Genomic DNA, 24,068 nt, shown 5'->3' on the forward strand with positions numbered 1-24,068 from the left:
CACTCTAGAGGGTGCCAGAGCCGGTCCCCTACAGATACTGATGAGGGAAAAACTTCTGGTACTGGTGCATGTGGTGAGTACACACACCTAATATGGAATGGATATAAGCAACACATCTCGAACACTAGTTATGAAAAAGGTAACTGTCTGTCTCTTTTCCAAGCAAAGCAGCAATTTCACAAATTTAACTTTGTAGGAAGTTCATATTGCAGCTTTCAGGTCCCTTTGTTGGGTTGTGAACTGTTGCATCCAATGTTGGTATGGGACACAACTAAATTTAATACCAGTTTATCATGTTAAATTTTCCTAAATGTCTTCTGCATCCTGGCACTTCTTAATCGAGAAGCCGATTAACTTTTTGAGCAATTGAAACACATGCCGTGTTTGTGAAACATGACATTGAACCTTGACCAAGTTAATGCAAAGAATACCTAAACTTTTGCAAAGAGAAAGTGGTGATATGGAAAAACTGGGCAATATTAAGAACCATTTATTAGAGTTGAGTAGAGAAAGGTAGTTCATTTCACAGAGAATTTTCATATTTCAGAAATTGATTTTATTCCAAATTGGAACTAAAACCAAAAATTTCAAAGTTCTCTGTAGAAGGGAATGGAATCCTGGCTGTGTCCCATATGTTGGGTTAACCCAGAGCTGCAAACCCTGGTAGACCTAGGGTTCAGGACTCTGAGGCAGCCCTCCTGCCAACTTGCCTGCCTGCCATGTGACCAGGGCGGGTTCTCTTGGTCTCCTGAAATAAGGGCAGGGCCAGCTCTAGGCACCAGCAAACCAAGCATGTGCTTGGGGCAGCAAATTTTCAAGGGTGGCATTCTGGCAATTTTTTGCTTCCGGCGGCAAAAGCCTAGAGCCGGCCCTGGCAGCAGCAGTGCGTCGCGCCCTGGGGCCACTGCAGTTCACGTCGTGGACTGGGCCGGGCAGGCTCTGAGCAGGGGACACTCGGGCTGGGGGCCACCCCACGGGGCACATGGAGCAGCCTGCAGGTGCCGCAGCGCCGCTGCCCCCCAGCGCCGCAGCCAGCCCGAGCTGCCCAGGGACTGCGGCAGGGCGGCCAGAAGAAGCAGCAGGAGGGCCATAGAGGGCAGGGCGCTGCTGTGCGGGGCCCGCGTCCAGCTCTCCAGGGCTCCGCTCCCTCTGGGGCTACCCTGCCCCAGCTCCTCAGCCCCCTGCCGGGTGGTCCCCCAGCTCTGCCCTCCCGGGTCCCAGCCGGTCCTAGAGGCGGGAACCCTGGATGGAGGGACCCTGGGCTGAGGTGCAGCCCAGGAGTCCCGCTGCTTAGCCCGACCCTGCCAGTGCCGGACCAGCTGGATGCGAGGGGGGAGCGGGTGGAGTCAGCACTGGTGTGGGGGGAGCCCAGGGCTGGGGTGGCAGGGGGTGCGAGTGGGGTGGAGGGGGGGAATAGAGCCCAGGCCTGGAGTGGTCGGGGGGGAGGGGGAAGAGAGCCTAGAAATAGAACTATATCTGCAAAACACTTTAGATTTCAATGGACTGGTAAATTCTGATGAAAAGTTTTGTTTTGGAATTTTTTTCAACCAGCTCTAGTACTTTTTAGCTGAACGTGAATTACTGCACTATAGTGCCCATCCTCTAGGAATTCTCCCCGTTTTCTAAGTGACTTACATTCTTATGAAAATGTTCTCTGCTAGTTCAGCAGCATCAGCTGTTAGACCTGTAGTAAGAGATTTGGCATACCATCGTTTCTATTACCTGAGTTAATAAAGTGTTTCCAAGAAGCTTAGTAGTTTTCTACATAAAATTAAGGTAGAAGACAAGAATAATTTTCATTCTCCTACTCAGACTACGATTCAAGAAATGCTTTCACTGACGACAAATCCTTTTTGTATTGAAGACAAATACAATATGAAAGTTTGTAAGTTGCTCTCATTTCAGCAAGATTGGCTTTAGTGTACAATCTAGTTCTCTAGTATTGTGATCCAGTGTTATTGCCACTAATACTCAGATTAAAGGGAGTTGGTTAGTTGTAAAATGTAAACATCAAATATAGTGATAGTGGATTGATCAAGCTTCTGTTTTCTGGCAGAGTGCTATGGTTCTCTTGCTGAACAATTTCCCTTTTGCAAATTAATGAGCTCCAAAGGAACTACTTCATGGGACTAGAGAAGTTATGTGATGGGGGAGGGGTGTGTATGTGTGTGGAGGAGCGGATTAAGGGGGAAAAAAAATTCTTAACACGCTGGTAAGTGAAGGCCCCTTTTTGTAGGGGGGCGGATGTGTGTTCCTAGTTGAGCAGTGAATTTTAATTGCAAGTAATTTAAATCTGTTTCTTGGGAGACAGGCTCGAGGCTATACAGTGCTGCTGGATGGTACAAGCTGTGGCACCTTTCTAGCCTCAGGCTTTCTCTTCCTTCCACCAAAAAAGCCATATTTAAATTTCAGCTTTGAATAGGCCCGTGTTACAATATGATGGTTTGTCCGACTAGAACACCTGTTTAATGATGATTTTTCTTATTGTACATCTGTTTCACAGAAATTTGGAGATATTGAAGACCTCCAAGAAGAGGATTCTCCTTTAAGTGTCGTTCTGACTTTTAAGTCCCGCTCAGAAGCTGAAAATGTAAGTTCAGTAAGGGAACTCTTCCTGTAATTTGAGGGTAAGAATCCTACTCTTTGGTACAATGTACTAGTTGAACTGTCTTTGGGGTGCTTTGTTTCATACCAGTCTGGAATGGACAGCGTGGATATTTGTTGCCATTAGTTAAATGGTTGGTGAACTCAGTATTGACGGAGCTTCAAGGCTGGAGTCTTCCAGCCAAGCTATCTTGGAGCCCTGTTGCTGTTCCCAGAATGCCAATGTACATACAGTGACCCCGCCAATTAGGAGCTGTGTTGAAGTTGCTGCTCAGAAATATCCTCATGGGAGTGGGAGGTGGTAGTTGTGTAGCATAGATTTGGGAGATGTACACTGACACTTCTTAAGGGGATAACCTCTTCTGATTAAAGTATCTAGCTCACTATTGGTTACCTTGTTTCTTTACTCTTATGAACCATATGTTTTTAATTCCCGTTAAAAACACATCTAAAATAAAACCCAGGCTGCTAACCAAGGATCAAGATTCAAAGACCGAAGACTTCAGATATCATGGCACAAACCTAAGGTACCGTCTGTGTCCACAGAAATTGAGGAAGAGGAGTCCAAGGAAGAGGTACTGTAGTGCATTGGAATAGTGGCTTATCCATTTTCACAGGATTCCTAACAGTGTCGGGATTTTTGGTTGTGTAGAATGTTTTCTCTCTATTTGCTGTGGAAATTGTCTTAAGATATTGTGTCAAAGTTCACAGTAATTCTTACAAGATAGAAATGTTGAAACCTTACTTGGATATTGTACCTTCACGTGCATCCTTAAGAGAGCAATATGTATTTTTGAGTAAAATATGCATACCTGTATAAACTATCAGGACCAAACATTTGAGTTCTGTGTGCTGATTGTTAAAGGTGCACATCAGCAGTTCTGATATGGGGTAAAATCCTTCATTTCTAGTACCTGATTTTTATTTTATTTTTTTTTCCCCCCCTGGTTTGGGCACTTATAAATGATTGATGGATAAACAAACTTGCCTTAGCCTGGTCTGCAAAGGAAAGTACTCATTTCTGAGAACCAACTATAGTTAACAAAGACTGCTCAGAAGCAGCATAGTACAGTATTTGATTTGTCGACTGGTAGCGGTTTCCTTCCTACCCTTTTTCCTCCCTTATGATGGGGGCAAAATAGTATTTTTTATAAATTTTGGTAGAAATAATTATTCACATCTCAAGATAAGATTATCCCTTTGACTTGTAAACTACTAGATATTTGCAAGAGACTCTAATTCAACATTAACAATCTAATATTTACTAGAATCAATTTAGTAAGAAGGTGAAATTACTAGTCTTAATTATTGGTACTAGATGATACATTTTGTATTATTAATCCTGGCCAGATGGTGCAAAACCCCTTTAGAGCAACAAAAATGTGCAAAGTACATAATCTTTAAGTTTAAACTATGTATTGCTTCCTCAAATCACATGCCATCCTGAACCAAGCAATGTTTAAGTTGGATAATTGTTTCCCACCCTTGACATAGAGGGATATGGATATATTGTTAACCAGAACTTAATAGGAATGTTGCAATTTATTCTCCCCTTAGTAAAGAATTTTATTTCACTTAATTGAAAAAGATCCTACTATTTTTGCAACATGCTGATGCCATTGAGGAGGGGACATGGCTCCTTCTTTTAGAGCCAACACATTGTGTATGCATATTATATGGGGAATCCTTTCAAATAGTATCTAGAAGCCATTGTGTAAACCCAACCCTAAAATAATATCAAGATGCTGCTGCTGCTTTGTATAGTATGTTGCCTCTTATATATAAAAGTGCATTGGCGTGTCAGCTCTAAAACCAGACTGCAATTTTGTCTTCATCCAGGAGACTGAAACCTCAGATTTATTTTTGCACGAAGATGATGACGATGATGATGAAGATGAAGATGAATCCCGTTCTTGGAGAAGATGAAACTTGATTTGGAATTGTATAGTTTTAGGAATATAGTTTGAACTACAACTTTTAAAAATTTATTTAAGAAAGTTGATGAGCCAAAAATTTTTATTTTATTTTACTTTTCAAAACACACAGTAGATTTCAAGTGAGAACAAGTTTGTGATATGAACATGTCAGATACTTAGCTGTGATACTAGGTCAGCCAAAGGCCCAATGACTTTTTACAGAGTTATAAAGATCATCAGTGGTGGTAGTCCTGCTATAAAGAAGAAACTTATCAATATTGTCAAGCCCTTTTTTCACACCACCTGTATTATCTTGTTTTTTAATGCTTTGATTTATTAGATATAAATGAAAAAATATTACAGGTTTTATTTAGTAATATTATAGGGTTGCAGGAGAGAGCTGCAGACACATTTTCATTAAATGTCAATTGCTTCATGTTTGCTAACTCAAAAAGGGTAGCATTTTATTACATGTGAAGTCAGCTATTGTAGGAAATGTCTGAATTCATTTTTTGCTTCAAGACCTGTCTTGAGAGCCACACACAACTTCAGTGTAGAAGACCCCAACTTTTCTGCATTCTAGTGTTTTGTCTTCTGTTTCCTCTTGCATACTTTAACAGGGTATTAGTATGATATTGCCTGGTACTAGTTCACTGTAAATTGCTTTAAATCCTGTTTCACTGTGAAACATTAGCAGTGACACTGATATCTGTGTCCATTCTTTCACTGTCAGTGTCAATTCCTTCTTACAGTTTGGATACAAGATTCAAGCTTAATCCAGGCTGTTGATTTATTGCATTGTCAGTATTGGTAAATGTCAATCCTGTTAAACTGTGTAGAGTTCTAAAACAATCAACCGTGAGAACCCTCTTCTCCCACCTCCGCAATGTGACCAAGTCTGTCACTTTTATTAATATTCGGGCCAAACCCATACAGTGTTCAGAGCAAGTTTTTTGGCCCATGGAAGGTCGATATCCTATTATACTAAACCAGCACTTTAAGTGATATGATTCTTAAGACTAGTGTTTAAAACTCACTTTAGGAAAACTATTTGTATTTATATCTTAAAGTGCAGTTTAGTTTAAAAGCAGGTAAGACAGACACTATGAAATTTTCAATTGCCTTTGTCTTTATACCACTTTAAAACAAAAAAGCACCAAAAAAGAAATGATGGTGATTTTGGTAAAAATGGGGCTAAGAAGTTTAGACCCTCAAGAGCCATAGATCTTCATAACTCTGTTATGTGGGTCTTGCTGTTCGTGAGCATAAATACATTATCCAGTAGGCTTTCCTTCACTCTGTAGGCATCTGTACTGTACGCTTTGTACAGTTGGAGTTATCTGTTATGTAAGTAGTCATATAAAATAGTCTTTGCATTCTGAATGTCAGTTTGAAGGAGCAGAGCAAACACTCTTACCAACTGCTGGGATTCTAAACAGCTTGTTATATACATGTACCAAATGCATACATTCTTGGCTTTAGAAATCATATATTGCTTTCAGATATTTAGCACACCAGAGTATTTGGCAACTGGTTCCTGATTCAAAATAAATACAACATGTACCAGAAATTTTAATTTAGGCTGAACATAGCTAGTTACTTGAAGTCATGTTCTTTCAAGTTGCCCCTTGTACTCTTCCTCTCCATTTGAATATCCTTTTGCTGTGGTAACATGTAAAAGAAGCCAAAACTTTATCGCTTTAAGTTTCGGTGTCAGTTGGAGGGAATATGTCCTTCAATATTTTCCCCCTTCATATTAAGACTTCCATTTTCTAGTTAAATACTGCATTCCTACTAATGCTGAGTTTAAATTAAATTTATGAAGGAATGATGAAAAAACATTAATACTTTGAACCTAGAAGAATAATCCTTGCTCTTCTCCCACCATCTCTAATATTTTCTTAATGTCTGTGGCTCAGTGTATATTTTGAAAGATCCATTACAGCAGATGTTTGAGTCCTGATGGTTTAAAAAATGATAGAGGGAACAAAGGATTTATATATTTTTTTTGTACAGAGTTTTTTCTTAAACTGTATAATTTTGTAAATATTTTGCTTTTTGTGTACTAAAACTACCAGCGTATAGATTTCAATAAGAATTGTTGTATTTTTGTATTTGGAAACTGAAGATTACAGTGAACGAATGAAGCTGTAAGAGAAATTTCAGTAGCCTTTGACACAGTTAAACAGAATGGGGTTTCCTTTTCATATGGTTTTAGCTCTAAAAGGACACACCTTATCGGCACACTTCGTTGAGAGACACTTTTGCCCTTGCTCATATGTATTGGCTTTTTTTATTTGGGTGAGATAGGCGAGAGGCAAGGGAGGAAGATTTATTTAATGGGCTTTGGAGAGATTTATATAACATTTTCTTTTGGTATACACATTGGTAGCCTTACATAAATCCTCAAGTGACATCCCAAACATGATTTCTAAGCATTGAAGCACAAAAGTGAGTTGTGCCTCTGAACTTAGCTTGTGTATTTAAAACATGCTATTATGCTGCCTATCACTTATATTACCAATAATATAACAGTAATTGACTTAATTCTGGTGTTTAAGGAGTGGGAAAGCTGTTTGAAAGTGACCTTCATTTTGCCAAAGCTAGAGGATTTCCCTGTGTTGTATTTTAGGGCTTAGTAGGTAATACTAAATTGTTTATTTTTAAGTAGGTAACTGAGAATGCCCATTTTATTTTTTTATGGTAACATTTTATTTTTATTATGAAATTATAATGTACACCTTCAGAAAGTACAGTTGACTTAATTCCTAATCAGTACTATATCTATATATGAATACCAAGCAACATATGTATAGGAAATTTAAAATAAAATGTTACCAAACTAAAGCCTAGTTTACAGACAATACAACTGTATATGCTAAACGTTAAACCTTGGTATGAAGAATTATTCTTCATTTCTTTATCATCAAATTAAGTTCTTAAGCATAACAAAGCCCATGAGCTGAAAAGATTCATTTGAAAACACTTGCCCATTTATGATGAAAATGTTTCAACAGTTTTTAACAAAATCATGTGAAAAGGAATATAAGTTCCTCTTGATGTATAGTAAACTTGTACTATAGTTTTTACAAAATTGTGAACTTGTGTAATAGTATAATAGGAGATATTGTTGAATTTCTAACTGTTTATACATTTAAATTCATATATGTAATGTTTGTTTTATTGATTACAATCTGAATTTCTAAGATGCATGTTGACTTTTTGCAATAAAGATATAATATGGAATGGTTCAAAATTTAAAAAAAGAAAAAGCTACAAATAACTCTAACTTAAAAAAATTGGAAAACTGAAGAACCATTCCAAAAAATTACAACCATCACAAAAAGAGCTGTATCACTTTTCTTCTGAAAAATGTGTGTGTGTGTGTGTGTGTGTGTGCGTGTGTCCCTGTATGTGCAGGCTTTTGCTTGCCTTATAGTTAACAAATATTGCTGAAGCAGCTGGAGAGAAGATAGTTTCTCTGTGGAGAGCATTACAGTTCTGTAAGAGCCAGTATGAAGTAATGTGGTCAGCAAACTGTGAGTATATTTGTGTTTTGCAGAAAATGACAAAGCATTTCATATCTTTTTATTTAAAGGGTAAACTAATTATTTTAATGCACCTTTGCCAGTGCACTGAACAAAATGAATTCCAGTCCATCGACCTTTTGAAACAATTTGAAACAATAAAACTGCAATGTGCCAATTGTAAAACCAAGTTAAGAGTGATCTAATGCAAAGTGAGAACCAGTGTTGGTCCCATATTTATACTAAATCTTTAGAGCTTCTCTTTCCTTTCTAAAGTTCTATTTAAAAGTAGCAATGAATGGAGAATTATTTTAGACTAGGAGTGAGTTACACACCCTACAGCCCCTTAAAGCAAATGCATATCACCTGATGATCTCTAAGGCGGGATGGTATCAGAGTATAAATAAGATTAAAGTTTGTCACAACATAGCATGCCCCCCCCCCCATTGATCCAATCTGTTAATCAGAACTTCTACCACTGCCACTGTTTCTAGCCTTTAATGTCCACCAATCAGTTCCTTAAATGCCTCTGCATTTTCTTCCGTGTTGTCCCTTCTGCATATGGGGGGGGGGAATCATCCAGTCTCATCCTTATCCTTCTTCAAATTACTCCTTAGAATTTGCTCTATCACGATGCCTACAAAACCTTGCTTACTGATCATGGCCAGGCAGGTGACAAGCTGTGACTTTTTCTCTTCCCTTTTTTTACTTCTAGTCTCTTTTTAAAAAAAAAAAAAAAAGGCTGTGCTACATGCAACAGTGGTGTCATTTCTTCACCATGCTCATTCACTGGTGTGTTGTATCCCTATTACCCAACCCTTCATCTGTCTGTCATTAGATTGTAAGTACTTCAAGGCGGGAATTGGCTTTTCTGTATTTTACAGTGTTCTCCACAATGGGTCCCAACCCCAATTGGGGGCCTTAGGCAGTACCATAATGGAAATAAAAAAAGGTTTTCATTTTTGGAGCTTGTTTCCTTTGCCTAAAATATAAAGTCTTGGTGCAATATCTGCCTTACGAGATAAGGGCTTTTGAAGGAAAGAGACCTTGAAATGGGGATGTTTAGGGTGTGAGATTTGGAATAGAGAATAAATAGTTGCCCCAAAAACCACTAATTGAACATGTTTTCTAAGCAAGAAAAGGTAATAGAAATCATCCTGTGTGTATTTCAGGACTCTTATTTTTTTCTCTCATGTTTTTGCAGATCTTTTGTATGGGAATATAGCTGTCTTGCACCTGAATTTTATAAATGCCCTTTTACTGGTATGTGGCAGTTACACTTATGGTAGAGAAGAAAGTATTCTTTAAAACCATTTATGGTCAAAACAAGACTTATTAAGGAATCTATTAACAGAACAAATTGAAGGTAAATGCATTTAACTCAAAGATTTTTACATTATACTTCAACCATTGCTAATTAGGAAACCAACATGCCTGTCCTATATGCAGGACTCCTGTGGAGTTGATTGGCATTTCTATGCATAGAATTTCCTCAGAGGCGGGACTAGAACTTGCTAATAACTGATTTTTTTTTTTTTTTTTTTTTTTTTTTTTTTACTTTTTAAATATACAAGATCAGATTGTAGCTTGTGTAATTAATTAAATAAAATGTGTACTAGGAAATACTTGTCAGATTTTTGATAACCGTTACCCATTTAAACATTGTTGACCCAAGCACGTGATGTGATAACATGAAGTTCCTTAAACTAAAATTATGTTCTTAAGTCTTATTCTTCACTGTTTATAAAAAAAAAAAAAAAATTTTTATAAATGTATTGTTGATTCACCCAGTTGGGTAGGCTTGTATTTGTCTATCCAGCAAGATGTTAGGATAGATAAAGAATGGAGTGGAGAACAGGGAGAATATTATGCCATCATATAACTCAGTGATGTGGCCTTGTCTAGAGCTTGTGTGGGACTGGTCGCCCCACTTTTTTTATTTTTTAAATGACCAGTTTGGTTGCTAATGGTAATGGCTGATGTAATGTATTACGGCTTCTTTAAGGCATTTGATTTGGTACTGCACGATGTTTTGATTAAAAAAACTAGAAGGATATAAAATGAACATGGTACACATTCAGTGGATCAACAGCAGGCTAACTGCTAGGTCTCAAAATAGAATTCTAAATGAGGAATCCTCATAAAGCAGGGGTGTTTCATGTCACGTCCTGCAGGGATTTGTTCTTGGCCCCATGTTGTTTAACGTTATCAGTGACCTGTAAGAAAACATAAAATCATCACTGTAGTTCACAATTTGAGGAGTGGCAAATAATGAAGTGGGCAGGGCATTAATACAGAGTAATCTGGCTGACTTGGGTATCTGTGCGCAAGCACGCCAAAGGTAAGGTCATTCATCTAGGAACAAAGAATTTAGGCCATATTTATAGGATGCGGGACTCTATCCTTGGAAGCAATGACTCTGAAGAAGATTTGAGGGGTCATCTGAGATAATCCAATAGAACGTGAGCTCCCAGTGCAAAGCTGTGGCCAAAAGAGCCAAATGTGACCTTAGATGCATAATTGGGAATCTCAAGTAGGAGGGAGGTTATTTTATCTCCTGTATTTGGCACTGACATGACCACTGCTGGAATACTGTGTCCAGTTCTGGTGCCACAATTCAAGAAGGATGTTGAAAAATTAGAGAGGGTTCAGAGAAGAGCCACAACAATAATTGGCGGATTAAAAAACATGCTTATTGTGATAGACTCAAGGAGGTCAATCTGTTTTGCTTAACAAAGAGAAGGATAAGTGGTGATTTAATTGCAGTCTGTAAGTATTTATAAGGGTAACGAATACTTGATAATGGGCTCTTCGATCTGTCAGAGAAAGGTACAACACAATCAAATGGCTGGAAGTTTAAGCTAGACACATTCAGATTGGAAATATGACGTATATTAACAGTGAGAGCAATTAACCATTGGAACAATTTACCAAGTGTCATGGTGGGTTGTCCATCACTGACCATTTTTAAATCCTGATTGAATGCTTTTCTAAAAGATCTGCTCTAGGAATTGTTTTGTGGAAATTCTGTGGCCTGTATTATATAAGAGGTCAGCCTACATGATGACAGTGGTCCCTTCTGGTCTTGGAATCAATCTCAAAAAGGCTATTTCAGAATTAGGGGGTGGTCAGAGAAGGGAGATGAAAACGATGAGTTGCTTCAAAAAACGCTTGTATGAGGAGATTGAAAGGATTGGGATTTACCTTGGAAAAGACTAGATAAAAGGAGGCATGAGAGAAGGATATAAAAAGAATGGTATTAGATGGTAGATCAGGAGCTTCTGCTTTATTTCATAGAAACAAAGGCTTTCAGTGAAATTAAAATGTGGTAAATTCAAAACCTATAAAAGGAAATACTCTTCACACAATGTATAATTAGACTGTGGAACTCATTGCCACAGGATGCCATTGACCAAAAAAAGTAGCAAGATTCGAAAAGGGATTAGATATTAATGGACAAGAATATCCGAAGTTTTAATGGATAATGCGATCAAATTTTGTAAGAGATGTTAACCTTCATGCTTCAGAATTTGAACCACTCTTGAACTACTAGCTATTAGGAGGGGTTTTTTTGCATCTTCCTCTGAAGCATCTAGCGTTGGCCCCTGTCTGAGGCACGATGTTACACTTAATGCATGATGGGTCTGGTCTGGTATGACAATTCCTTTGTAATTACAAACACATCCTGATATATCAAATAAGGGAGGAGGATTTCAGCCTGTCCTTAAAATTGACATAAAAGTGGCAACTAACTGACGGTCTTGTTGTCAGTTGTAAGATTTTCATAACGGGGGGCCGGGGTGGGGAGTGGAAGCCAACTGAACAGTGCATGTCAGTTATATTTAACTCACTAAAGCCTACATACATATTGCTACACTACTTTCTGCACAGTAAAGCTATAGCTGTGGAACAATTCACTTGGGGCAAAATGCAAACAGATTAATTGTAGATTTATTTATTTTTCTACAGGATCTGCCATTGACGCACATTTCTGCAGTCCATTGAAGGTTAACCAACCAGTCCAGGTTTTGGAGTTAGGCTACTTGATATAGGTAGGACTGTGGTAAGTAACTGTTAGACGTCTATAGTGGTCTTGCGTGTAGTACAGCCTGGTATTTTGATAGTAACCATTGATCTGTAGCTATTTTATCAAAGATTAAAACGATGAAATACTGAAGATAAAAAATAAGTTGGTGGGTGACAAGTTTTGTTTTTTCAAATGAGCGTAATAAAGCGTAGGGTTGAACTAGAAAACAAGTGATAAAAGGTATTTCACTGAGACCAACATCTGCTGAAGGAGCCTTTTGTAGAAGTGTTAGCAGAGGCGACGCATTGGGGAGGGGCACATGCAGGGTCACGTGCCCCCTAAATTTGCTGCTTGTCTACACTGCTGAAGCCAGCTGCCCTCCCTCTGCCCCTTCTCCCCCACTATCAGCAGGCCTGGGTCGTCTCTGATTGCTAGGTCAGTGCTTTCTCACAATACATCTTGGTTCTCTTGTCTGTCTTCTCCTACATCACCTTTTTTGCCCATTCACAGCTTTAAAAATCTGTATTTGAAGAGAATATCTGTATAGAAAATGAATTGCACTAACTATTCAAATAATTGTAGTATGCTTATTTGGAAAGTGTTTAGCGAGTTTTAGGTGCTACCACAATTTAAATAGTTACTATTAAACTATAAAGTTTAAGATGGGTGAGGCATTATCTTTTACTGGACCAACTTCTGTTGTTGAGAGAGACAAGCTTTCGAGCTATATGGATCTGGGAAAGGTAAAGAATCACAGCTAAATACAAGGTGGAACAGTTTGTTTAGCGTAGGTAGTTAACACACATTCTAAGGGCTAATCTACGCTACCAGGCAACATCAGCACAGATGAACTGATGCTTATGGAGAGTGTTCTCCTGTCAGCATAATTACTCCAGCTCAGTGAGAGGCAGAAGCTATGCTGACGGAAGAGCATTTCCTACCGACATAGCACAGTGTAGACACTGCTTGAAGTCGATGTAACTTACGTCGCTCAGGGGGGTGGCTTTTTCACACCCATGAGCGACATAAGTTGCATCGATTTGGGGCTTGTCTACATGACTGCTTAAGAGACCGGTGAAGTGGCCTGTTAACACCTCTGCAGTCATAGGACAAAAAAGGAGGGTTAGTGGGTTACAGATTGGAGTAATAAGCCATAAATCCAGTGTCTTTATGAAGACCTCAACGGAAACCTCCACAACACTTTCAAAAGATGAGTGTGGGAGCTTACATTCATAACTCTACTGGACACTATAAGGCTTAAGGTAAAGTGCTCAAACCTCCTGACAAGTGTGTGGTTATACCTGATCTTCTGAAACTCGTTGGGTTTTGATGCATTTTTTGGTTACAATTACATTGACATCTGTAACTTGTAGTAATGCTTTCTTTCTCGTGTTTCCATTTAATTCAGTTTTGTACGCTGAAAACCTTGTGGGTTGAAATAAGAATTGGTGAGAAATTGAGGCTGTAGGAAGTTTATCCTGTAGAGGGCACAAGAATACAGAGATCTTACACTTACACCACAAACTCTGACTGTGACTGTCTGCTCTTAAACCCACTTTCATACATCTGTGGCATCACAAGTTGCTAAAGCTTGTCAGAAGAGTACCTCTGTATTTGCTGCCAGAACTTTAAAGGTGTTTAGGTGCCTAAAGATGTAGATAGGTGGAGAGTTAGACATGTAGGTACTTTTGAAAATCACATAATGGATGTCGTGGGTCTTAACATTGTAAGACTAAAGCCCTCAGCTAGGCACAAAGAACCAGATTTTTTAAGTTAGTGTGATAAGTTTGTCATTCAGAATAAAGCACTCTACACCTAAAGCTTGTCATTTCCAGAGCCAAAGTTAAACAAATTGCCTCTCTGTAGCAGCCAACATCTCCACTATTCGTTGTAACTAAGGCTTTGTCTACACGAGCACTTTTGTTGGTAAAACTTCTGTCGCTCAGGGGTGTGGAAAAAAAACACCCCCTGACGGACAAAAGCGCCGGTGTGTACAGCGTTATGTCCGTGGGAGATGCTCTCCTGCTGACATAGCTACCGCTGCTCATTGGGGTGGTTTAATTATGCAGGAGAGCTCTCTCCCATCACCATACAGTGGCTATACGGGAGACCTTACAGCGGCATAGCTGCTGTAAGGTCCATAGTGTAGATATAGCCTCAGCAAAGAAATTCCTGCTCCATAGGTTTGTACTGTCCTTTATCCATGCCAGTTGTTTTTAAGAAATAACTTGGCATTTTAAGCTGGATACCAGTCTAAACATTCACACTCCAGTACCTCTAACCTATTTTTGTAAGGGAAAAGGCAAGTTTGAATAGCTTTGATTTCCAGAGGAAAGATTTCTAGCTTCAGATATTTAGGGTGACCATATTTCCCAAAGGGAAAATGGGACAGGGCGTGGGGCTAACCCAAGCCCTCTCCCTTGCTCCCCCATCATGGGGCTAGCCCGAGCCCTCCCCCCCATGCAGGGCTGGCCCGAACCGCTTGCCTGAGCCACCTCCCCGTGTGGAGCTGGCGTCCGGAGCCCTCACTACTCCCTTTGCGAGGCTGGGGTGGCGTTGCTGCTGGCTCAAGCTCTGCCTGCCCGCCACCCGAGCCCTGCCTCCCCCCACATAGGGCTGGCATCACCGCTCCCCCCCCCCCCCCCCGCATGTTCCTCCACATCCACTTTTTTACACAAAAGTGGGCATTTGTCCCATTTGCTCTTGCCAACTTGATCAGTTGGCAAGAGCAAATGGGACAAATGCCCACTTTTGCCAAGAAAGTCAGGATGGCAGGGACAGGGCTTAAAAAAGGGGCCTGTCCTCATCAAAACGGGGTGTATGGTCACCCTAAGTATTAAGAGTCCAAAAAAACAGCCATCAGGGTCCAACAGATAAGGTGCCTGCAGGCTTTTTCAGGAGTTTTAATAGGACACAATAATAATAATATAAGGTGAAATACTGGTGGAAGGGATGTTGGAGAGTAAGTGATGGTGAATATTTATCATAAAAACCTACTGGAGTCGCCTATCTCTGCACCTAGAAAATGTTTCCGGTAACACCCCACCATACTTGATGTGTGGCTAGTCCTTTGTGGATGTTTATTTGGGGGTAAAATAGATGAGAAATGAATACAAGTACAAAATATTTGCCATACCAGGTCAGGCCAATAGTTCATCTAGTCAGTGTCCTGTCTTCAACAGTGACTAGTACTTCATGCTTCGGAGGAAGGGGTATGAATCACCATAAAAAACAAACTTTTTTGAACAGTTTCAGTAGACATGAGTTTTTAGCAACGCATAATAAACCTCAGTTCACTGGCTGACCTGACAGACATAGAGGCTTCTGTACTCAAGCTGCTTTCTTGGACAGTTTGAACAAAAGAAATGCTGAGAGTGTGAATTTTCAAAAGCGCTTAGCATTATCCTAATTTTATTTCCAGGAAAATCAATGGTAAAACTCCCTTTACTTCAGTTGAAGCAGTGATAGGCCAACGTTAAGCACTTTTAAAAATCTGGCATTAAATGTTTTGTTGAAATAACCAACACAAACTTTTTTGAAAAAACCTTTTCAGGGATAATGTGAAAATTGAGCGTCTTATGACTTTAAAAGTTTCTCAGCAATTTTTTCTGCATTGTTAAAATTTTAAATGTTTTTTTTTTTTAATCACACTTCCTTTTGCAAAAGTAAACCGTGTCAGCCCAGTATGCCAAATCAGTTTTGGGGCTTGTCAACATTGCAGTGTTTGAACACCACTGTGAAGAATCATGTTAGCTGACATGATGGCAACCACAAATCAGTTAATCAAAATCCTGTTCAAATACGAAACTTTGTGTAGACAAGTCCTTGCAGAAAACCTGTCTCCAGCAAAAGGCGATTAATAGCACCTAAACCTGAGCACACATAACAGTAATAGGGACATTTGCTCTCCATCCCTCTTCATATCAAGGAGGTGTGACCTTCTGTTTGAATGCTAACATTATTAAGCAAAGGCAGGTCCCTTTTTCTGAAAGGAAATTAAATGTAAAAATCTTTAATGTGGCAATATGAATTTAAGCATACAGATCAGGCAATGAAAAGTGAGGTCTTCAATGTGGGCGAGTTAATCATGTTTTCATTTCCTAACTTCTGTTTAAACTTCTAACCTGCAATTAACTTTTGCATTTATTAGTATCACTTTACATTTATATAGAACTCTACATCTCCAAAGCATTTTACACACTGTAGCAAATCCTTGTAATAAGGGAGGTAAGCACTATTCTCATTATGCAGAGGGGCTCATCTCTCTAGTCTGAAATGGCTGTTTGGATTGTGGCTCTCAAAATACCCATCAGAGTTGACCATGTGTACAGGTTAGGAAAGGAACAGGAGTGCTTGATTTTTACCAGGAACTGGAGCCCCTTCTTCCCTTTAGCAATATATAGGAAGGACGGGGTGGTCATAATTCCTTAACACCTATTCACAACACCCAGACTGAAAAAGCCATGGTCTCCAGCTGAGTGATTTAGTTGTGTGTTACCTTATTTAAAATAAGGTACTATGGATTATCTGGGAGGCCTCCTCAGGAATTGGATTGTTTATCAGCTGTGGTCGCCAAGTTGTCTGGAGCGACTCAAAAGCATGAGTTCTATACTTCGATTTCTCTAACCAAATATCAAGTGTAAATTCCTCAGGTATTATAACAGCATAACCATGGAGTCATGGACAGTCTCCTTGGGTGCTCCGGTCTATCTTGCCACTGAGGCAAACTTGCCTTTGTGGTTGATGGCCCCTTACATCAAAAATCACAACAATATTCAGGTTATTTCCAATCTCAAAGGACCAATCACTTACCCCAGGTCAATTGCACTTTAGATTTTACACCATAGACCATGCTTGTAGCCAATCCTATAATTTAACTAAAGATGTATTAACTAAGAAAAGGAAATGAGTTATTTACAAGGTTAAAGCAGATAAACATAAACATACAAATGAGTTAGTCTTCAGTTTCAAAAGATGATAGAAGCTACTGTAATATGCAAGCTTTAGGGTTAATCCAGGGTAAGCAGCTGGGGATCCCTTGCTTGTGCTTAGAAATCTTGCCCTCCCAAAGTCAAAGCAGCATAGAGGTAGTTTCTTCTTGTCAGGGATTTTTATTCCCTTCCTCCAGAGTTCAAGCATCTACTCATCATGGGTGGGGAAGAACAATTAAGTCTTTGTTCTTTGATGTTTCACAGTGGCTCATTTGGTTTCAATGGGCCTTTTTGTTGACAGGAGGTAACACCTTCTGTAGGAAGCCAGCATTTTATGTGAGTTAATGCTTCTTTCCTGTTAGGTGAGTTAGGGCAGTGATTCTCAACCTCTCCAGACTGCTGTACCCCTTTCAGGAGTCTGATTTACCTAGCATACCCCAAGTTTCACCACCACCCCCCCTTAAAAACTACTTGCTTACACAATCAAACCTAAAAATAGTGTCACAGCACACTATTACTGAAAAATGTACTTTCTCATTTTTACCATATAGTTATAAAATAAATCAATTGGAATGTAAATATTGTACTTAAATTTCAGTGTGGTACTGGAGCCTGTTTTCACTTGTGAGCCTTGTCATTCTGGGAAGCAGTGAAGCATAGCAGCAGTTAAATTTTTCTCCATATTGAGTCTATTCCTACTCTTTGTCTTGATGGCAGTCTTAGTAGAAAATGAGACTTTACAAAGAGATGTTGACCCGAAAGCCAAAACATAGTTCCTAAAGTCAGTGTATTCTCTCTGTACTCAGGGACAGCTTTACGGGTTTGCAAGCAGGGCAATTGCCGTAGGCTCCGCAAAGCTACACTACTCAGGCTTCAGCTCCAGCTCCATCCAGCGGGGCTCGGACTTTGGCTTCAACTTCAGCCCGAGGGGATGGCGCTCAGCCTTTGCCTTTCTGCTTTGGGCCTCAGCGAGTCTAACCCTGGCCCTGGCACCCCCATTAAAATAAACTCACAACCCACTTTGTGGTTGCAACCCAAGTTTGAGAACTGCTGATTGTAGTATATAGAGCAATATAAACAAGTCATTGTACAAACTAACATTTCATATACACAGACTTCGCTAGTGCTATTTATGTAGCCTGTTGTAAAACTAGGCAAATATCTAGATGAGTTGATGTACCCATTGGCAGATCTATCAGCTTGAGCCCCACGCGGGGTTCATAGAATAGAGCCATCCAGCCTTTCTTGTCAGTTTCAGGGCTGCTGCCAGTCTCAGAGCCAGGGGCTCACAACTGAAGCTGTGAAATTGACAAGAAAGGCTGGTAGGCTCCTCCTGTGAAATTGAGCCCAGCACGGGGCTCACAGCTGAGGCTGTCACCCCCGGGGTGGGGGATGAGGGCTCCAGCTATGAGCCCAGCACCTGGCTGACAGCTGCGGGGAGAGGGGGCAGCTGTCAGCTTGGTCCCTGGCTCAGTTTCATAGTAGGGAGCCTTGTCAGTTTCGTGGCTCCAGCTCTGAGCCCCCTGCCAGAGAGGGGAGCTATAAAATTGGTAAGAATTTCAGCCAACAGTTGATGTAAGTAACGCAGTGTCTACATGGACACTGCATCACCCTAATTACACCGACATACGTGCTACACCTCTCATGGAGGTGCAGACATGTCGGTGTAGTAGGGCCCTTACATCAACAGGAGCAAGGCTGTAGTGTAGACCGACATCATTAGGTCAACATAAGCTACCTTACATTGACCTAACTTTGCAGCATGGACCAGGCAATGCAAACCCTCAGTATTACCTTACGACATAGGGTACTGAGTTGTAAGTGAGATTACTACGTGCAGCATCCTATAAGCATTTCATAAAACCTTAACACTAAACACATTTGTATAAACTTAACATCTATTTAAACAATACTAACACACTGGTTTCCAGTTATGTATTGGTCAGTGCCCTGTTGAGGCCTAGGGGCCTGGGCATGAGCTGGCAACTTGTCTGACAGCGTCATAATGGTATTAAGTCAGACCATGTAAAATGCAAACCGCAGCCACTGGGAGCTGCGAGCGGCCATACCTGTGGATGCTCGGGTAAACAAAGCATCTCGCAGCCCACCAGGGGCTTACCCTGAACAAGCCGCGAACCAAGTTTGGGAATCCCTGTGTTAGATTAATGTATTGACCCGTCACACAACACTGCATGAGCATGTCTTAGAAAATGAGCATAGCTTTTCCCTCCATTTGGCTTATTGCGGGCTTAGGTAGAGGTAAGTATAGTAACGCTGTCAACAGGCCATTTTATTTGTGTCTGTCAAGTGTCAGTGTCCTAGCTTCATCTGTCGCCATCTGCAAGTTGTATGAGTATTGTATCCCTTGGGAAGAGCAGCACAGAAAAGTTTATTGGAAACCATATAGAACAGGATTATGCTAATCTGTAGATAAACATATTTTAAAGCAATATCTTTTGTGACCCTAGCAATGTTTATCCAGGAAATATGAAGCATTTTGCAGTAATTTGGCTGCTTATTTTATTTTCAATTTAATCTTAAATGTGCCTTCACAATAGCAAACTGGATTACGATGATCTTTCAGTTTTTATATGGTGCCTCTGTATGTTTTTTTTCAATATTTTTGTGAGTTTGATGCCTTTTCTTTTAATCTTAGCTTAAAATGAAAGTTTATAAACTTATTTAGCTGTGTTCTTGCAGTTTTCATATGTTTTGTAAAATTGTATTGATAGAAAGAGCTGATGTAGTATTTTTAGTTTGCGATTGCATGCATAAAGTAGGATCTTGTCAATGTACCAGAAATTATGACCCTCATTCTTCCAACAATGGTACATTCATTTTTATTATACTTTCAATCCTATATTAAACTTTTGGATTTTTCACTTTCATTCAGTAATGTCATGACCATAAAAGGCTTTGGCATTATATACCAAATGGATGGATGTGTGATATGCAGCTAATTGGAAAGAGTTTGAGATAACAATTACTCATGGCTGTGCCATTTGTATGTTCTGCAGATCATTTCAAAATGCCAATAAAAATGCAATACATAAAAATATGGTGTGATATAGACATTATGGAGTAGTTATGTTTTAATTTTGTTTTGTTCTTCTATTGCTCCCCTGTAAACTCTGATTGTTTTCTTCAGTATAATACAGTAACTAAAGTGTTACACTCACTACAGGATAGAAAAATTAGTACTAATTAGTTCCTATAAAGTCTAGAATTGAAGCAAACCGATTAGTTCAAGGCAAAACAGGGTTTTCTTTCATAGTTTTGAACAGCCAGGATTCCTAGAACACCTGTAACGTGAAACATTTGTGTTTAGCACGGACACCTCAAGAGATACTGAACTGTGCAAAGCTTGCAGTGCTATTGAAAAGTAGCAGTGGTATTTTTGTGTGGTGTTTTTTTGTTTTTTTTAGCATCTGTTTAGGACTGACTGTAACAGACAAGTCTCATTGTAACCTTCAGTCCCTGCTCTTACCTGATACAGGTTGTGAGGCAGCACCCTTTGCTAGATGTGGATCCCGCCAGGATGATCTGTGCTTTCTTCAGTCAACTTCAGGCTGGGCATGCACACTTTCTAGAAAGAGAGGTGAGGGTCACGGAAGCTTCGCTTGGGTGTCGTGGCAGCCTGTAGTCTAAAGCAATACAGATGAGCACATCAAACTAATTCTTCTGTTCTACGCTGTTTCCCTGTCATATTGGATCCACTTCAACTTTGACATTTCATCTAGACCTTGGACTGCAGGCATGACTGTTGGTCTGCCTCTCTTCCAGAGACTTGCCTCAACAGCTTCAGTCAGTAGCAATGCTCAAGCTAACAGCCAGCAGTGCAACTTTGGGGGCACACCTCTATCGCCAAAGGCCATATCCATTAAACCTTCTTCCTCAGGACATCAGGATGAGCCAGACTTGCAAGACAGGTGTTTTCACAGATATTCCCCCAACCACCACCAAATGAACTCTTCCCACGGGGTAGCAACCCTGCAGAAGCAGCTAAATCAGTGGTGGAATGGGAGTAGGATCTTTTCAGATTGTTTAAATTGTGCGTATGGTGATTAAAACCATGGAGTTGCCTGTATTAAATGTATAAGTTAGGTAGCTGTGGAGGAAAAACTTGTGGTTATGTGATTTTGTTTTAAGAGCTGATTGGAGAAAGACGTGACAGGATTAGAGTGTTATAAACCATTTTAATGAAGTTAGATTCATAGGGCATACAGCAGGTGAGAAGGTAAAAAATGAACATTGCTTATTCCATGGTGGTCGTGATCACATCTAGGGTGTATGTTTGTGTGCAAAATACATTAAATACATATTATACATGGGGGAATGTTTTTTGCAGAACATTGTCTTCAGATAATCTGTCATAGAGTTCATATAGCACAAATCCTGTTACAATAAAGGGATGAAATTGTTACATTTTTTTAAAGAGGTAAAATGAAAACATTTGATTTTTATTAGATATTTGAATTAAGTCCTACTTGCTTTTGGGACATGGTCTTCCAGGAGGAGATGGTTAATGTCAAAGTTGTTACAGAGAAAACATTTTAAAAAGTTTGATATGTAAAGAACATTTGAAAACTGGACTTTAATGATTGACATTATTTTCTTAGTCCTGTTTTACCACCAAGGAGTCAAACATTCCATCAAGATTTATCTAAAGTCCTTTAAGTTTTCTCAACACTATCCTTCATCCTATACTCCTGCCTTCCAGGTACCCCTTTTCTTTACCATTTCTCAGTTTTTGTGGCTTCTGGAGAAAGGTGGGTTTTTTTTAAGGTAGCTTTTAGATTTTGAACTTTATTTAAAAAACAAAAAAAGTGTTACACACTTTATTTACATTGTATATATGTCTAACCAGTAGTTGATGGAAATAATTGCAGATATGTCTTCATTCTAAGTATCTGACTATATTGAAAGTGAGTAATAGGAACACTGTCAAAATGGAATGACCCTAACACAATTTGTGGTGGGCTCTATTCATTGCAAGCTTTATTTATTGTATACAAGATTGAAACGCCACAGATGAAGCAGTACATTGAATACTCATGATCTGTTAGAATTTCCCCCAAATAGGTTATTTTAGCTGTGCACTGTAAACTGGTTGGTTGCTAATTGATAGAAAACATGCTATGGAAGTTGCACATATGAGGATGAGAGGAAAAATGTGTTGTAGACCCTAGGGAGAATTACTGCCAGTGAAAGTGTCAGGAAGAGCAATGGATCCAAATGAACGGGACCAGTTCTGGCATTAGTTTTTTAACTAGTGCATTTTTTTAAAACCAGGTATTGTATTTATGATCATTCAGTGTGTTTAAAAGACAGATCCCCTCTTCTTTTCAATATTTGTCTTGCCTTGTTTATGTAAAATTATGACACAATTGGGTCTATTGTACTTGATAACCTTTTTTGGTAATTATAATTTGGTATTCTGTGCATCTCACACTGATAACCTTAAAGCGCTTCTACTCCATGTGATTTATTTAAATGTTAATAAATTATACATTTCTGGCACTTTAGTAATTCATGTGAAAATTATTTGGAGTCAGCTCAATATAATGTACTTCTGTGTGGTCTCTTGTGGCCAAAAATATGTCAAACAACAATTTCATCCACTCTTCTGTTTCACATTTTAAAGTGACTGGATTATCTGTGGGTCAGAAAAAAGTGAGGAACAGTTTTTAACAGAACACATCTCAAAAATCGATTTTATTAAAGGGGGATAGAACTTGTTTTTGTATTATTACATAGACCGTATTTCTATACTAAGCTTAATATAGGTCTTGAAGGTTTTTTTGACTTTATTTGTGTATTGTATAATGGAAGTTTTAACAGGAGTGCAGGAGGATTGACCTAAGTGAGAAACTTCTCCTTACCAAATCTTAATGCAATTTTGGTGTTGTCTTAAGTATATTTATGAACATACAGTATTTGCCTCTTGGTACAAGGTACAGATTCTTGGAAAGGCATGCAACACTCATTTGGAACTGACGGTTCATTTCATTGCTGCGAGTCACAGACAGACAAGCACTCATCGGTGGCAGTGAATGCAGTGAATTATAGATTCTACCCTCTCTCTCCCAGACGGATGAGTACAGATTGCTTTACCCCGGGCGCAGCTGTGCTGATTTCACTCTTCATGACATAAAGCTTTATGCATCTCGGATAGTGTGTAACTTAAGTCCAGACTGACTTGCTGCAGGAACAAGCTTCAGTTCTTCATCTTCATCTTATATAGTCACCAATGCTTAGTACAGAATTCCTTCTTTGTGACACTAACAGAGCAAAAGGCGATAGCAGATAATTAGGATCCTACCTTGCTTCTCCATCAAAAGAAATTCCTGGTAAATGGAGGATAGTTTCAAGAGCAATGCTCTTTTCCTGCAAGTCGACCTAATCCTGTCAGTGGCCACAGAATTGGGGTGGAACTTTGTTTGCCCTGAATAAAGAACTGTTGCTGCTTCCTGCCCAGCTCCAGCAAAAGTGGCACGCTCTACCCTTACTAAATCATCTAAACACGTCACTATTCAGTGGTATCAATGGACGCCATGTGTCGCTGGAGAGGGATGTGTCCCAGGGAGCAGCATTTAAGTTAAACAGGCTTCTTAAGGAAGTCCAATCTCAGTGGTATGTGCTGTATGGCTACTGGGACACCCTCCTACATGTATTCAACTCATAGCCAGCCAGGGAAAAGAGCCCCTCACCTCAGTTCCTTTAATCCCCCTTTAAGCAGAAGAGGGGTAAATTGCACCAGTAGAGATAGTGCTGCTTGTGGAAGACAAATGTCAGTGCTGCTACTTAATTGCTTGTACTTAATCTGCATTCAAATAAGGGTCCTCTGCCTCCCTCCCCCAGTGTTTTACAAATAATATTGTTTTAAAATAAAATGCTGCACACTGCCCCAGGCATGCTTCTGACTTTGCTATGGTTCAGTGAGCTGACATGCTATTAATGGTTCACTTAGTTGCCTGAGTGTGTAGTAGGTTGGAGAAGGCTGATATTTTCTGAGAGTTCCATAACTAGCGTGCATCTGCCAGGACCCAAATACAAAGAACCT

At 39.6% G+C, this 24,068-nt stretch overlaps 1 protein-coding gene across 3 annotated transcripts in view; it reads left to right on the forward strand.

Moving 5' to 3' along the window:
- The window catches only part of RBM27 (RNA binding motif protein 27), a 59,523-nt gene extending 36,998 nt beyond the window's left edge, over positions 1–22,525 (forward strand). For 2 of the 3 annotated variants that reach the window (XM_054037405.1, XM_054037408.1), the window contains exons 19-23: positions 2,504–2,590; positions 3,069–3,179; positions 4,444–9,413; positions 12,017–12,110; positions 20,502–22,525. In XM_054037405.1, the coding sequence (XP_053893380.1) occupies positions 2,504–2,590; positions 3,069–3,179; positions 4,444–4,530 (285 nt within the window). In that variant the 3' untranslated portion in view covers positions 4,531–9,413; positions 12,017–12,110; positions 20,502–22,525. The remainder of the gene's footprint in view (positions 1–2,503; positions 2,591–3,068; positions 3,180–4,443; positions 9,414–12,016; positions 12,111–20,501) is intronic. The other variant, XM_054037406.1, reaches the window with a different exon arrangement.
- Positions 22,526–24,068: the final 1,543 nt, after the last annotated feature.

Source organism: Malaclemys terrapin, chromosome 8 (assembly GCF_027887155.1).
Source record: "Malaclemys terrapin pileata isolate rMalTer1 chromosome 8, rMalTer1.hap1, whole genome shotgun sequence".
In the NCBI taxonomy this organism is placed as follows: domain Eukaryota; kingdom Metazoa; phylum Chordata; order Testudines; family Emydidae; genus Malaclemys; species Malaclemys terrapin.